The sequence below is a fragment of the Cottoperca gobio genome, chromosome 5 (genome assembly GCF_900634415.1).
Source record: "Cottoperca gobio chromosome 5, fCotGob3.1, whole genome shotgun sequence".
NCBI classification, from domain to species: domain Eukaryota; kingdom Metazoa; phylum Chordata; class Actinopteri; order Perciformes; family Bovichtidae; genus Cottoperca; species Cottoperca gobio.
This window is the reverse complement of record NC_041359.1, coordinates 16,589,747-16,606,157: the sequence shown is the minus strand read 5'-3', so window position 1 is coordinate 16,606,157 and position 16,411 is coordinate 16,589,747. Positions and strand designations below refer to the sequence as shown.

Genomic DNA, 16,411 nt, shown 5'->3' with positions numbered 1-16,411 from the left:
AAACATTAAACAAACAGAGCTGTCTTTTTTTCTACCACCATCAGTCAATACAATACAGAAAATGTCTCGGTAAATAAAGAGTGCGGGACGCTTTATTTTGATGCCAGAAGATGCATCGCAGTAATTAAGTGGTTTATTGACCTGTTACAGAGTGAATGTGGAGAGGTAGAGGAGGATGTAGTGACACGATCACAGGATGAAGCCTGCTGAGCAGCGCTACTCTCAAATCACTCTTCAGAACTGTCTTGTTGTTGGAAAATGCGATGGCATGTAATGTAAGAACTTCGTGTCTCACTTCTGTTTCACTGCAACAGTATTTATATGTTTGGCATCTTATCATATCACAAAAATAATAAAAAGTCTAATATTGGTAAACCTTTGATTCTTTCATTTTCATGCTCAACCTTTGGGATATCACTAAAGTAAGATATTCATCCACAATATATTAATCATTAATCATGAAATGTTAATCGTTTTACCATTATTAACAATGTCTCTCATTAAGCAGTGACAGTGAGCATGCACAACACCAGGACCCTGAAACTGAATTCAGCCATCACTTATTTGATTAGTTATATCTGTGCTTCAAACATGTCAAAATGGCTCCTGTGAAAAAGGGACTGTGAAGAAGTCGGTGCAGTGTGCGACGTCTGAGGGCTCTCCTCATCAAGAGGCTGACACTGGAGGTTCTCCAGCTGATCTGGTTCACCTGCGCTTAACCTCTTCCTTTAACTAGTGTCCACCCTGCATCAGTTTCTTTTCCTTGTGCACATTTCAACAGCTACACAGCACATATACCCTTTGCATGCTTTCATTGCTGAGGTTGCTGATTTGAACATCCTAAATGTTTGTTATGTTAAGTTTAATAAATTATGTTTTAATATAGGCATATCCTTTACGTGGACTCTCCGTTCCCTGAGCCAGAGGGGGAGCAACAGATTGAGTCTCTGCACTCTCTGCTGCTGAGCATCTGTCCTTTAGCTAAGCATTTGTTTAAATATATATCATGCCATTTGTTTCAGTATTGTAAGTAAATAAGAAAGAGTAAATCTAAATGTTAATGATAAAAGACATGATCAATAACAGGGATCATTAAGTAATTGATGCTGATAAAATCTAATCAATCCCAAGCTCGAGCTGTTTGAGGGGTGAATCGATGATCTTGTTATAAAATCATCCAACAAGGGGATGTCTTAAAGATTTTGGGATGGTCAAATATACGTATGTGATCATATATTGCTGTTTTATGAATCATCTGCCTGTGAGAGGGGAAGACTGCTTTAAAAAAAAAATCTAACACTGCTCTTGTGAAAATGGTGCAGTGCTCTTCAAGTGAAGCAAGTTTCTTTTTGATTTGGTCTATGATAGGCTATATTCTGACTTTATTCACTGGGCAGTGGTGTAACAATGAATTTCAGTAGTAGGATACTGGCTACCTGATTACCATATTCATTGCATGGCTTTAATTAATCTGACAAATGCAGAGGTAAAAGCTGCGGTCCCTCAGCCTCAGCGGCGCATCCAAAGCTTGCCTGAAAACAGGGAGATAAAAGGAGTGCGGCGTGGCTCCTGGCCTTATCTGCTTTGTGTTCCAATCAGCGACGTTATTAATCATCGACATTAATTAGAGCCATTAATCACGATTCAGAATAGATGTGTCTGTGTTTGGAGGGCGGAACAAGGATAGCGCTGGAGCGTTTCGACAGGCGACACACCTCCCAAACGCTCTAATATATTTTACTGGAGTGTGCTACTTTTTATGATTAGCAGAGAACATGCAGAGGGTTGTACTCGAACACTTCCCGTCACCGGAAAAGAAAACTTGTTAAATGAAAGTTTTCCTAATGTTCTGGTCACGTGAAATCCTTCAGTTAACTAAAAACAAAGTGCATTTGTGAAAGCCGGGAACAAATGAATTATTCTTATGTCAAATGAATCAATAAATAAAGAATCATTTAGTGAAAACTCATGAATACTCAACCGCATCGTCACACAATCAGTAAACAGTAAAACAGAATTTAGTTGAGCTGCTTAGGGATGCATTATTTCAGTGGAATATAGACTGGGAAGATTTTAATATTTGTTCAGTATCCCTATTAATCTGACAGTCACAGATACAGAGAGGTTTACTGTACTGGAACTTACATCATTCAGGATTGTGAACGCTTCAGCCAGAGCGTCCCCCAGCAGCCCAATCCCTTTGGCAAACAGCTTGTCCAGATGTTCGCGGAAATGCTAACAGATAACGATAAAAGAAACGTTTTAAACATCAGTCACACAAATTCAACCTGATACGATCCACGTACATTCATCTCATGTCACTTTGAGCTCGACTCACATCTTTGTTGGTTCTGTCGGCTCGGACCAGCGTGCCATTCAAACAAGGCTCCACATAGTGGATCTCCTGATTATACTGTGGAAACGCAAATAACATTTAGATTGATTCATATTTGTTATGGAAGACTAAGCTCCAGTTATCTTAAAATACTTACCATCTTTGGTAAAAAAAAAACTATTTTGATAAGATAATAGAAAGCAAGCCTAAGCTGGAGACAGAGACATGCACAAACATATCAAGGAACAAAGACACAAACAGAGAAAAGGTTCAACTGAAACTTACTGCAATGATGTTGAAGAAGTCGTCATCTCCAAGTGTGTCTAATATGGAGGAGACGGTCCGCCTGGCGATGGTCAGCCTCAGTCCTTTCATGCTTCCACTCACATCGATTAAGATAACAACATCCTTCGGAGACGTTGCTGCCTGAATGTACCTGGAATATGGAGTTAAATGACACATTTTGACACCTTGTTGCAGTAAAGAGGGAAGAAATAAGCAACCAACAAACAATATGATGCAGCAACAAGCACATTCTTTCTGGTATGTAGAGGCTTACCACTTCCTGTTTCTACAATCAAAGCCAATGACACCATGTTCATCCGGATGCCACTTTACTCCTGTGAAATAGATCAGGAAGTCAATTAAGAGAAAGTATAAGAGACGGAAAATAACAACATTTCACAGTGAATAAACACAAGAAAACAGACACAGGATGTCGATGTACGGCACCAAACAGTGAACGCTGTGCTGCTGTATGTGTGAAGTTGACTGTAGGCATTTCAAATCACCACAAACTATTTACACTTTCACAGGGAGGTTACCAACACGGCTTTATGTTTAAAGGCTCTGTTTTTAAATTGGTGACCAATTATTTAATTGTGTTTATGTGATAATTCACTTAAGTAAAATGAACAATACCACAGTATAAAACATACTCCATTACAAAGACATTTCCTGCATAAAAAAATGTACTTAAAAAGTAAAACAGAATCCAAACTAAATAAATGCATCAATAGCACAATAACTCATAATGAATAGCCTCTTTCAGTGCTGTATATATATATGTATATATATATATATGTATATATATATATATATATATATACATATATATATATATACATTTGTTATATTATTGGATCATTAATATGCAATTAGATGAATTAAAGGCCCTGAAAACCTATTTTCTGAATCAGTTTTTTTACTGTGAGAAATGCAGTTCTACATGAACTTTCTGCCAAAGTTAAAACAGTTTTAATTATTTCACCTGAGAGGATTTCTTGTTTTGTCTTATATGTCTTGTCTTTTCACTGGCTTAAAGTGGGCGGGTCTCAGGTGAAAATAGGTGATGTCAAAAGCCTTTGAACACCAATCAGGATTTAACAACATTGGAATCAAAATCAGATGAAAGTTGGTAGGTTGTCAATCTAATCGAATCAAACCAGACACACACAGTCCTGATAGATGAAGAAGATAGATACGATTTTGGAAAATAGATTTCAGGGGTTTTTACATTTCGGTACTTTAACGTTGTTATTGCTTAAGGGGGTGCTCATTTGAACTGCTTTGTTGGTAGATTTATTCAATAGAAATGCGTATTTTCTAAACTGATCTGATCTGAAAGGTGGGCAAAAATTCATAAAATTCAACAAATTAAAAGCATAATGCAGCATAAAATGAAAAATATTTAAGTACCTCACATGGTACAAGTACTTCCACTGCCTACTGTATAAACTACTATCTATCTTTATTATTGTTTTCACTCTTTGGATATAGCGTGACCAAAACCAGAAGCCAAAAATAGTTCAATGAAGTGTGATTTTCAAATAACATGTAAACGATGAATACATAAAAAAATGGTTTTAAACAATCTTTCTTTTATGAATTGCTCCGAACACATTAAAACATACAGAGTCCATATCTGTGTTGGAATAGCATCAGCTGTAACTCTGTAGCTTCACTCCAGCACTGCAGTGAGCCGACCGCCTGTTTCATATCTTTGTAACGGTCTGATAAGTTCGGTTGGATCCAGCAGCCACGCACTGTCCTTCAGTACGACTGCAGACCCACACCAGCAAATTCTGATTAATTACAGTCTGTATATATGCATCCTCTCTGATGGTCTGTAAAATTACAACATTAGCCAAATTACCCTTTTTAGTGATTCTAAATCATTTGTTCTGATCTGTTTTTCCTCTCTCGTACTGACGGCTGATGGCTCCCTTGAGATAAGCCTTTACTAACGCCCCCCCCCCCCCCCACACACACACACACACACTAGTACAGACAGTGAAATAGGACAAACGATACGGACACAGTGACACCACTCACCAGGGTACTGCCTGAAGAAACCTTTGGCGCTCCCAAAGTACTGCCAGATTAGTGTTGGGTCTCTTTCAAAATTATCCACAAAGATTTTATTCAGAGCCTCAGACCAGTAAACTCCGTTCACTATGTCAGGATCTGAGGAGGAGGATGTGGGCAAAGAGAGGGAGAAAAACAAGTAAATTAAATAGGGATAATAGTCATCATCCTGGTCACCATTACTGAGTGCACGGTTGACCTTTGTCCCTTATTGACCCCCCTGAAAGAGGTACAATGCCTGTGACTAAATCATGCCCTCCCCTCCTCCTGCTGGACGAGCCTCCCTTTGTGCTGTGAACAGAGAGTTATGGGGAGTTCATTATAGCCAAACAAAAGCAGCCCTGGCGATACACAGAGAGGTGACACACTCCGTTAAAAAACAAGAAGCAACTGAACAGCAAGCGTATGACAAACATCTTTCCCGCCCCCCTCTCTCTGCACACTCTTACACTCTTTCCACTCTCTTTGAGAGGTCTGCACTTGCTTTTCCTTTATGTCTGCACCGTTATTGATCCCCCAACTCCACTTCTCCCAGGCCGTGACACTGATACAGCTTCAGCTACCATTTCTCACGTTTACCATTTACTTTCCTCCTGTTCTCCTCCCCGTTCATCAGCTCACAGTAGGTAAATAACCCTCACATAATTCTGCAGGATGAGCCCTCACCTTTGTTGTACATGTTTGTCGGCACCTGCACCACACTGAGGCTCAGATTGACTGACAGGTTATTGAAATGGTCGTTTGGCTCCAGAAGGAACTCTCCTCCGAGCTCTACGTTATTGCCCTCCTCGTCCATCTCATTGATCAGCACGGCGTTGAAGTACTCATACTGAGGAAAAGAGGGAATACGGCGAATGTTAACTGTAATTAAACTATAAAAGCAGTGTTGATATTATTACTTAAATTGTTATTATTATTTCACATTTGTACAAATCTATCTTATAGCAGTACTCACATGCCCATATGTATTTTGAAAACATTCTCGTTGCAGTAACCATTCCTCCTGTCAGTACTGGCCATCGAGAAATCCCTTTTTAATGGGATTTCAATGTAAGTGATGGGGGAGAACATCCACAGTCCCGGTCTGTGCACAAACGTGCACTTTAAAGTTCAGTCGAAGTCTGAACTATCTAAGTACTTTCCAAAGGTGGTCGTTTTAGTATAAATTCTTTGTCTCCGGGACTGAGTTTGTCTCCATCTCCAGTGTGGACAGGAAGAACAATTTCAAATGTAGAACAAATGCACATGATGTTATACGTACGGCAGACTTGAAAACATGTGAGCCTGTCCTTTAAGGGGTTAGACACATTTCCCTCATGCAGGTTATGTCTGTCTTCCACAGATGATTTATTATAAATGCACAATAACGTGTGCTCTGTCCTCCAAAGCATTATAAGCTCATTGTAAGGTCACAGAGAAGTAAAAAAGGACAGAATAAAGTAGTGCAAAATAAAGCAGGTGTCACAATAAAACCAAAAGAATAAGACTATAAAATAGGTCAAAAACAAAAAACACACGAGAGCATGGCTTCTCACAATGTGGAAATATTACATTATATATATTATTTAATGGCATTGCTTTAGAAGAGGTGGTTCACTGTCTTGCTGAAGGACGCTTGGACACACAGACAGGAAGAAGTAGAGATAAATGAATCTACTCTACCGACTAAGCTGCAGTCTCTCATAATTATTACAGTCTTTAAACTAAAGATAATAAATATGAGTGTTTGCAGATTTCTTTGTAAAATTCTATTTAATAAGTGAAGTTTTTAAATGTTCCCAAAATTAGCTTCAGCCGTTGTAATAGTCACTAGTCACTGAGGTCTAAGGAGGACCGAGACGTGCAAATAGGACTTCATGACTGCCAGTGGAAAGTCTGGCCTCCTTAAAGTGAAACTCAACAGTTTGTGTGTCCTGTCTTTCACTGCCGGCCTGCCTCACTGTGGCCTGTTCTCATTGTCTACACTGAGAGAGAGAGAGAGAGAGAGAGAGAGAGAGAGAGAGAGAGAGAGAGAGAGAGAGAGAGAGAGAGAGATGGGTGATGGACTCTACAGCATCACACTCGGGGGAGGCCGCGCGGGCATCACCATCAAGCAGCCCCTGACAGCTCATACCACGCCTGAGCAGCTCTCTGACGAGCTGCGGCAGGGTGGTGGGGTGTTGCTGCAGAGGGGGAGCAGCAGGAGAGAGAAACGTGCACCCTCAGCAGAACTGATAGTGCTGTAGAGAGGCACGTTAACCACCACGGTTATTACTGTAGAGCAGGCCATGGGACACTGCAGCTCTCTGAGACACCCCACTGACTCTTACACCACTGCAGTTAGCTGTAGGCCATACTGCAGAGAGCTGAGCTCCATTACGGACTGCTGGGCCTTAATGTGTACCCGCACTCCAAAATCTGGAGATGGTGGGTCCCAATAAGCTTTATTCTGTACCCCGACGGTTTAACAGGCCCCGACTCTTACTGCGGTTTTTATAACTAACGGCTTCATAGAGTCGAAACTAATTTGTTCAGAAGCTGCACACTTCCCTGATGTTACGGATCACATTGTTCAAGGAGACGTGTTGTTTAAGATGTTAAGTTGCAGTAATATGTGATCCATGAAAAACGTACTGCATTTTGTTGCACAACCCTGTTTGTACAATGACAATATATTATCCTTGTATCCTTGATATAGGAAAACTACACTGTACACTTTATTACACCAATCATTTAGAGCATTATTCTGCATCATAATGTTCTTACATTTCTGACTGAAATTATGACTTTAGAAACTACCATGATAACAGCAGCCAATTTAAAAAATAAATTCATGTTGATTATAACATATTCTATTTTCTCAAATAAATAAATATAATATACTAGTAAACAACAATTCTAAATCACACAATGGTTGTTATATTTTACTTATGCTTTAAAGCAGAATGCGGGCCTTTAACTGGAAGCTTGACAAGGTTTTGGCACAAAGATTAAAGAAAGTTTAAAAACACACACACAACATTGAACAGTTTTATTCCTGCTGCTTTATTTAAAATTCTCATTTAGATTTAAATCTAAATGTTCCTGATTTTCAAAATCTATTAGTTGCTTTTTCTAGGCCCACATAAAGGTTGAGAGTTAAAAGCAAACGCTCTGTTTGAAAACATTAAGCCAAAGAAACATTAAAGTAAATAAGATTTTAGAGCCACGTCTCCATCAGATGTGATCTGCACACCCTTGAACCGCTGACTATGCTCGGGTCAATGCAAAACACCCGGCTGTCCTGACACGAAGCAGCTGAGATAAGAGCAGCCGGCTTATCTCATTGTGGTCAGTGAAATGGTGCGTGAAAAATGTTCAGTGTCAGGGGAGGCGAGGCTGGCTAAATGATGCCACGAGGAGTAATATCATGACATCACATCATTATCGCAGGTGGATATTGAATTGTCATTATTTTTATGGCCTTTAAGATGAAATGTCTGAGATAGGCCTGTGCTGAATGTAAAGTGCTTGAATAACAATATTCAAAATAGCTTATCAAAAGAATACATTTTTTTCCTTCATATACAGTAATTTATAAAAACACATGGTTATAATAGAGATCAATATTTGTCTAAATATAAATAGAAAGCTAACGCAACTATTGTAAAAATCATGTCAAGTTCACAGAAATATTATTCAAATATTTCAGCAAAAGAATGTTTTAAAGAATGTAATTAATATTAGTGTTTTTATATATTTTTGGAGTTCATATATATATATATATATATATATATATATATATATATATATATATATATATATATTTGATTTAAAGACAGCTGGTTTGAGAGTAAGAGATACCAAACTATGAAGTATGGAAGAAATGGATGAATGTATTAAAGTCAACGTAAAATATGTTTAAGAAGAATGGTGTAAACAAAACAATACTATTTCCTTTATTATTAGTTAAACATATCAGTCGTGTCTGTTGTTGAAAGTGTTTAAAGGTTGGAACAAGGGACTGAAATGTATTCATATGATGTAAATGCAACTATTAACTGTAAAGTGCTGCCGTTATTTCAGTGTGTTGTTGCTCGAGTGGGTTTCCAATCTGGAGCCACGAAAGTGAAACAATGCGCCGCGCAAAAGAGTTTCATTTGTCTTTGTCCACTGGACACAGTGTGTGTGTGAGAGAGAGAGAGAGAGAGAGAGAGAGAGAGAGAGAGAGAGAGAGAGAGAGAGAGAGAGAGAGAGCAAACGACAGAAATACTGCATTTCCTCTGCAGACACTAGGAAAGCTCAGTGCGTCCTGGAAATCCGCAATGAGAGCCGCTACATAACGTCCTGAAGAGTCTGCGCACATGAGCATATCCCGTGAAATACGACTAATTAGAAGAAATGCAGGCCATTTTTTATCTCCGCCTTCGCCATAAAGACTGAGTCAAATACTGTATCTCCTGGGAAATGTTACTACTTTAATCGAAATATTTTACCATGCATTACAACCTGCAGCACAGCCTTTAATTCTGCATGCAACACCAGGACACTGGCAATACAGCTCCAAACTGTATTACAGTTATTCGGCAACTGGACTGAATTTAAAGGCGCTGCTGCAGCACAGACCTGCTTTTGAGCTACGAGTACACTGAACACAGTCAGTGTGAGTTATGGCAGCATGGCGCTGCAGCCTTCAATATGTGCGGCATTGCTTATCAAAAAAGCATTATGTATCAAACCGCTGACAGGATCTCAGTGTGAAGGGCGATGCCAACGCAATTAAAGACTTTTAGGGCCTATTACCCTTCTCTCACCTTGCAGCATCATCTCCCCAACCCGACTAAAAATGATTCATCCTGGTCTAACACAATGTCACACCACATATTTTAATACTTATGTTTCTCTTTCCTTTTCTTTTGTCCGGGGCAAACCTCACCTGCAGGTCGGGATTATCTTCATGCTGATGGTGCGCTTCTTCTGCTGCCTCCACCAGCCGCTGAGAGAGGAAAGAAACGCTGGTTAATAAGAGCTAATACACACAAAGTAATATGTTAAAACATATGTAAACGAGCCAATTGCTATATAAAACATGCATATTTACATTAGGAAATATTCTGGCGACACTATTCTATAAGACTTCCACAAACTTCGGTTTCCAGTAAATCCATCCATTCCCGGAAGTTTTTCTACACTCCGCTGCTCTCTGTTTCTCAAACGTGCAGTTTGCACTCTGCCACTCTATTATTTCCAAACCTCAACAAATGTCATTCCATTGAAGAGGAACATGATCGAGGACCACTGCCAGGCTTTAGATTAATTGTTGGATGAAATCCATGTCCAGCTTTTGTTTTAAATTGAACTCAATAATAGGAAATGTTGACAGAACCTCCTTGGCAAATCCTTATGGCATTTTTAAGGACAAACATATGCATAAAATGTAGGGCACTACTGTGGAGTGCAGCTGTGAAATGATTGATGGAGGCAGGTTGGAGCAGGATTTCATGCCATGTACCAAAGCAGCGATAGCTTCTGTAATAACTCGATTCTGGAAAATGTGCTTGGCTCTGTGTTTCCGGGGGAAGTGTTACAGTCACTCGCCTTCGGAGCCAAGCAGGTAATTAACATCTGTCACATGGGTCAAAATAACTGCCACATAAACACAACTGAGGCAGTGTGACCAAATTCAATTGACCTCGTGGTGAGATCTCATGTCGTCAGCAGTTGAAAAAAAAAAAATATCAAGAAAAATATATCATGTTTTTCTGATTTATAATAGAGGATATGCATATTTTAAACCTGCAGACACTCGACCTCCACCACTGTATTGAGGTCACTGCCTCATTTTTAAACTCGCTTTTCAATTTGGAGCAAAGTGATGACGTCATCAGATTAGTATTTATCAGACCTGTGCTGATGTCTTTTTTTACAACAGCTAAATTTGTGCCTTCTATTGTTTTCACCTAATTAAAAAATTAAAATAAACACCCTATTATTTTGTTGCATCTCATGGAATCAAATCATGTTTATTAAATTACGGCTTTCCTTTACGGGTAATTTATAGGCGGAACTGTCATGAAGTGTCGCACACGTGGGATCAGGCGCGGGAGATAAACGTTATCATTTCCCAACAGTCCCTGCGAGGTGCAACATTAAAATGGTTACAAGCTCCTCTGCGCTGAGGTCGCAGACAGGCTGCTGCTGTGAGGCTGACAAAGGCTCAGGCCTGGACTGTAATAAATTACATGCTAGACCATATTCCAGATGGACCTTTTACATTAACATTAACATTTGGTCTTTGAACATTGCACAATAGTCTGCTTTCTAATCTGCTCAATTTAGGGACTCTACGCAAATTAGGCCTATTGTGGTGAGGAGGGGCTACGTTTGACTTTTAAAATCAAGACTTTCAACATATGTATTAATATTTTCTTTTGACTCTTCCAACTAATATCTCAAAACAATATAACATGTTCTCATATTTAAAAATGTTTTTCCACATAGCCACCAAAAAAGTAAAGTTAGCGTTTAATAAAGAAATTATGGCAAACGCAACAAAATGCAGCAGAATATTCCAGAAATATAAATTCATAATAAAATGCTTTTTGTCAAACATTACGTAACATTTGGACCTACCCTGGTGGCCTCGGCTTTTTTCCGGAACACTTCCTCCATCTTCACAGCCAGGTTTCTGACCAGTTTCACACCATCAATTTCTTCCACTCTGACTGACTTTTCAAGTTCTTTATATTTCTGAAAATAAATCGGGAAAAAAAAGTGTAGTATTGACACATTAAAAATATTAAAACTCTGTCTGCAGGAACACATACTGCAAACTTAATCAGCTCACATTGTTGATTAACCAATTAGGGGTTTCTTAAATTTTACATTTTAGAACATTATTGTTTCACTGCGTCCCACTCCAGAGAGGTGGGGAATTGTAAAACAAGGCTTATAAGCCTTCACATGTCGGCTGACAAGCTGCATGCAGCCAGTCTCAGATGAACGCTTGATAAAACCCTCCCTGCAACACAGAATGATTGATAGTCTTTATCCTGTCGCAATCATTGGCTGCACATGCTGCTTCTTTCTCTCTGATTGGCTGGAGATGGCCATGTTGGGTGGCCGAGGGAGGGGGGCGGGGCTGGATCTGAAGGCTATGCATGGTAAGAGGGTAATTGAAATGGAGTCAAAGCACAGGAGAAAGATAATAACGTGTCAAGCTTGGGCGATTCTGGGTAATGAACTACACCTCACATAATGCTGATTCTGCTGGATACACAGGACCTCCAGTGGTACAGAACAAAGCCTGCCACAGCTCGGAGGAATATAACATTACATAATCCCACACCTGCCAGTCACACACACACACACACACACACACACATACACACACAAGCAAAATAAAAACAAAAACCTGATCTTCTCACGCTGTCCAGTCAGCTTCCAATAATCTTATCTAAAAAATAAACATGGGCCACTTTAGGCTTGCAGCACATATTAAAACACATTACACATTGTGTGGACAAGACGCACACAAAAACACACACTCACCAGTACATGAGGCGACAAATTACCTACTGAAAGGAAGAGTGTGGGCTCGCAGTGGAGCAGAACAGTTCATTTCACGCCTGTCCTCCTCGCCTCAGCACCCGGAGTCCCCGAGTCCCCCCTCCTCCTCTCTCACACTTCTCCAGTCATCAAGAGGAGGTTAAGCCCCATCCATCAAAAGCACTGATCATGATTATTGATTAGAGCAATGACCAACGCAGGAGTGAGGCCGGGAGCCTGAAGAGCCCCAGTGTTTCCCCTTTTGCAGAGATCTTAGTGAAATCGGGTAATTCACCATAAAAGCATCTAATGATCAGCCTTAATGACGAGCCCCTAACGACCCGTCAGTTCTCTCACAGCTCACTGCTTTGTGCTGACTGGCTCGGCACAACTCTCTCCAGACATGCATCCATGAACAGGAACACGAGCAAAGTGCTTACATACACACGAAAAGAAAGGGAACAAATCTGTAGGGCATTTTGCAAAATGTTTTTGTGAAAAGATTAAATGAATATATGGTAACAAATGGAAGGACAGTGCTTCCGCTTCCATCACACATTTCAACTTTAAATCATATCTTATATTAAGGAACTGTCACCTCAGTGCAAGGCGGTCCGAGGTTTGGACCCAGGAGCCGCTTTCTATATGCAGTTTGAAAGCTCTCCCCATGTTTGCGTGGACTTCCTCTGGCTCCTCCGCTTTCCTCCCACGCTGCAAGACATGCTGCGTTTTTTGAATTAATCCTGCTATTGCCCTTGACCGTGGCACTGGCCTCAGAGCTGGAGTTGGTCCCCGGACGTGGTGCTGTGATCGCCCACAGGTCCTAAAATAGTGAAAATGGATCAAATGTAGAGGATTAATAAGTAGGACGGGGCCTCGTGTCGTAACTTAACCTACAGGAAGAACGCAAAGAGTTGTTATAGACACGGGGGTCACAGTGCCCCAAAATGTATAGTGCGCATGAGTTAAATGGATGTCATGTTCACTGAATATACCCACTGTCCACTGTGATGCAGTGCTGTAATAAATACAACCTCTGACAATTAAACTATGAGGCGTTGATTAGATTCTGTTGTCATTTTCTTTCTTGAATTGAAATGCTTTATTAAAAGGTGTCTAAGACATTTTTGTTCTTTAATACTGTGTATGTAAAATGTGATTGACAAAGAATTAAAAACTCCTTTCAATACAATGTAGTTCGATTCAACACAACACTACAAACTACATTCAAAGTCAAAACTGCTGAAATAGAAAGACTAAAACGAGATGTTTTAGGTACACTTTTATTTATTGTTTGTGGTATGTCCCAGAATTTAAACCCAGCATGCATTATGTTCAACCTGGGGAGTTAAAATAACTTTAAACTGCTGAATAGACAGAAAAAACATCCTCTATAACCTTCCTAAAAATATATATTATTAGGTTGGTAATAACCTCAAGTGCTGGAAACGTACTGTGTGTTTGAAATATGACATGTAGGTACATTACCCTTTATCAGGCTTTAACCTCTTCAACCCACAGACCTTCTCTATTGTGTCCAGTCATGATATGTGTCCATGCGTTTGTCAGACCCAGAGAACTTCTTTTAATTCTTTACATTGTTATATTTTAAATTCTAGTGCAGATCCCAGAGTTTCAAAAATATACTTAATACTGTCTGCATTTTGGGGAAGCATGTATGACATAATGCACATTTACTTTTGATGTAATGATGCAGCCATAAAGACACGGTGTGTTGGGCGTGAATATTTCCCATGGTCAGTAGGTATCATGAAGTCTGTCGAAATGAATATGAATGAATGAACGGTCACAGTGAGTGGTTTTTTATTTTTTATAAATGTCGGGCTTCTAAAATGTGATGATAACTTATCATATTTGTATGGCTTGTGTAGTCTGTGTGCATGTTTTATTGTCTCACTGCATTTTGTTTCTTTTCTCTTGTTGTGTAAAGTCAAAACTTCTAAGAAGAAACTCAAAAAAAAAACCCCAGAGTTAATTAGGATTTAATGCCTTTTAAATTGGCCATAAAACATTAATGTAATGTTTGTACAAAGAGTAACCTTTCAATCATAAATCTAACATGGGTAAAGGAGACATTAAACACTTCACCATTCATCCACCTGACTCAGCGAAGGCCTGGGAACATTACATTACATTTCATTTAGCTGACGCTTTTGTCCAAAGCGACTTAAAGTCAGTGCAAACAACCATTAGGATACAACAGCAAGAATCTTGCAAGTACATTAGCTTCAAACAGGTGACATCATTTTAAAGTGCAGAACAGTAGCTTCTAATAAGCCAAACCAAGTGCTACATTTTTTATTTTATTTTTTTGTCCAAGGTGCAGTTGAAACCGGTTGGTTACTTTCTGCTGACCTGATATCAATGGGGAGCTCGTTCCACCATTTTGGAGCCAGGATAGCAAACAGGCAGGTTTTATTTGAGGGGTATCTGGGTCACAGAGCCCACCTTTGCCATCAAGTGGACAGAAAGGTAAACTACTGCACTAGGTCATCGCTCATCGCTGCTGACTTCACTCACCATATCAACACCCCCTCACCCACTATCGAACACAACCACACACTTATTCAATTTGTCTCCTTGTCACATTCATATCCAGAGGTTGAAACTCTTGACTCCAGAGAGTTAACTGGAGAGATGAGATGAGAGAGGAATCAGAGCCGTGGTTAATGGGCCGTATCAAGTACAAACACACACACACACACACACACACACACACACAGAGCTCTTTCCCTGCCAAACACACCTGAGTCTCCTCTAAAACAACGCATCAGCATTCATCTGAGACACCAAAATGTGTCTGCAGCCATTAGAGAGGGAATACAGCATTACATTGTGTAACTACATCACCATCAGACAAAAGGGAAAAAATGTATTTGTTCTCACACAAGACTGGGAAATAAGAAGAATACCTTTTGGAGTAGTTGGGATCCAGAATATTTTGCAGAAATGGATTTAATTTCTCCACCAAATGCTGAAGCCCAGAGCTTCACGCTAGAACACAACATAGACAAATAACAGTTTAGCCAACAGTCTCCCAAGTGTCATGGAGAAATGTGCATACAATTGTGAAAAGAAATGCATAGAAAGGTAAGCGATTGGATTAAATAAATGAAAATAATATCTAAATCATCGCCCAAGATCATATATTTAATAACAAAATACATATTGGAAACCATTTATTGCTTATTATATAATTTAAGTTCAACATCAGTCATGTGTGTAGCTTCACATCTGTTATCACCTTCTCCCCACTGAACACTCCCTGTCCTCTCCTCACCCCAGCTGCTTTTAATGCCTTTAATCTCTCCTCAGCTGTCACTTTCTTTTAGCTTTTTTTCTGACACTATCAGTCAAAGAATTATCGTCATGGCCCGGTGTCCCTGACCTTCACTCTCCTGACAGATGATCGCTTGTAATTTTGATGATCTATACTGTAGTTATTGGAGCTTCTTCTATTCAACTGTAAATGACTCTGACTAAGCGTGGCAGCGAAATACTGTACCTAAAATGTAAAACATCCGCCTAAGAATTTACCTGTTTTAGTGATTTGGAAATTAAGGAGGACTGCGTTTATAAAAGTGTGTTTAAAAAATAAATAAAGGATTTGTAGATACATGCGGTGGTTAACTTTGCAAAGAACAGCTCAGAGGTATTTCCTAAACACAAACCTTTTCCCAAACTGTTTCTTTAGGAATAATTTATGTTCTGGTTTACAAAATCTTTTGGATTTTTGATGTAATATTGTGGATTTTAAACTAAACCAACTATTTAAAAAAGATATTTTATCTTTTAACGGTGCACAATCTAGACTTCTGGAGTTTGTGGACACAGTTTACAAATATGTAACTCTGGCATGAGTGTTATCCGCGGTGATATTAACTTTATGGTTATGTATTTACATTTTTGACTTTTATTCATAATTTTCTATAGTCCTTGTTTTAGGTACAAATAGGAAACAAAATCCTGCAAAAAAAGGTTCCCTGAGTAAACAATTAAACAATTTGTGATTAACAAATCACCCAATCTGCCACAGAACAAAAGAACAATGTGTATCACCATCAGTTCATTATTGTTGTAATGTGTGGAAAATGGGAAATTATTATATTACACCTGTGAAGGCCTGCATACTTTTGATTTCAACTGTAACAATATACACTTAGTTAAAGGGTGGGGGGGGGG

The 16,411-nt window shown here is 39.3% G+C and overlaps 1 protein-coding gene across 1 annotated transcript in view; it reads right to left on the bottom strand.

Annotated features, from left to right (window-relative positions):
* Nucleotides 1-16,411, bottom strand: part of cacna2d3 (calcium channel, voltage dependent, alpha2/delta subunit 3) — a 31,885-nt gene that overhangs the window by 14,646 nt on the left and 828 nt on the right. The window contains exons 2-11 of the mRNA XM_029431848.1: nt 15,142-15,223; nt 12,807-13,031; nt 11,294-11,410; nt 9,597-9,656; nt 5,369-5,531; nt 4,670-4,801; nt 2,895-2,955; nt 2,621-2,771; nt 2,339-2,413; nt 2,146-2,235 (exon numbers count right to left, since the gene is read on the bottom strand). Of these exons, the coding sequence (XP_029287708.1) occupies nt 2,146-2,235; nt 2,339-2,413; nt 2,621-2,771; nt 2,895-2,955; nt 4,670-4,801; nt 5,369-5,531; nt 9,597-9,656; nt 11,294-11,410; nt 12,807-13,031; nt 15,142-15,223 (1,156 nt within the window). The remainder of the gene's footprint in view (nt 1-2,145; nt 2,236-2,338; nt 2,414-2,620; nt 2,772-2,894; nt 2,956-4,669; nt 4,802-5,368; nt 5,532-9,596; nt 9,657-11,293; nt 11,411-12,806; nt 13,032-15,141; nt 15,224-16,411) is intronic.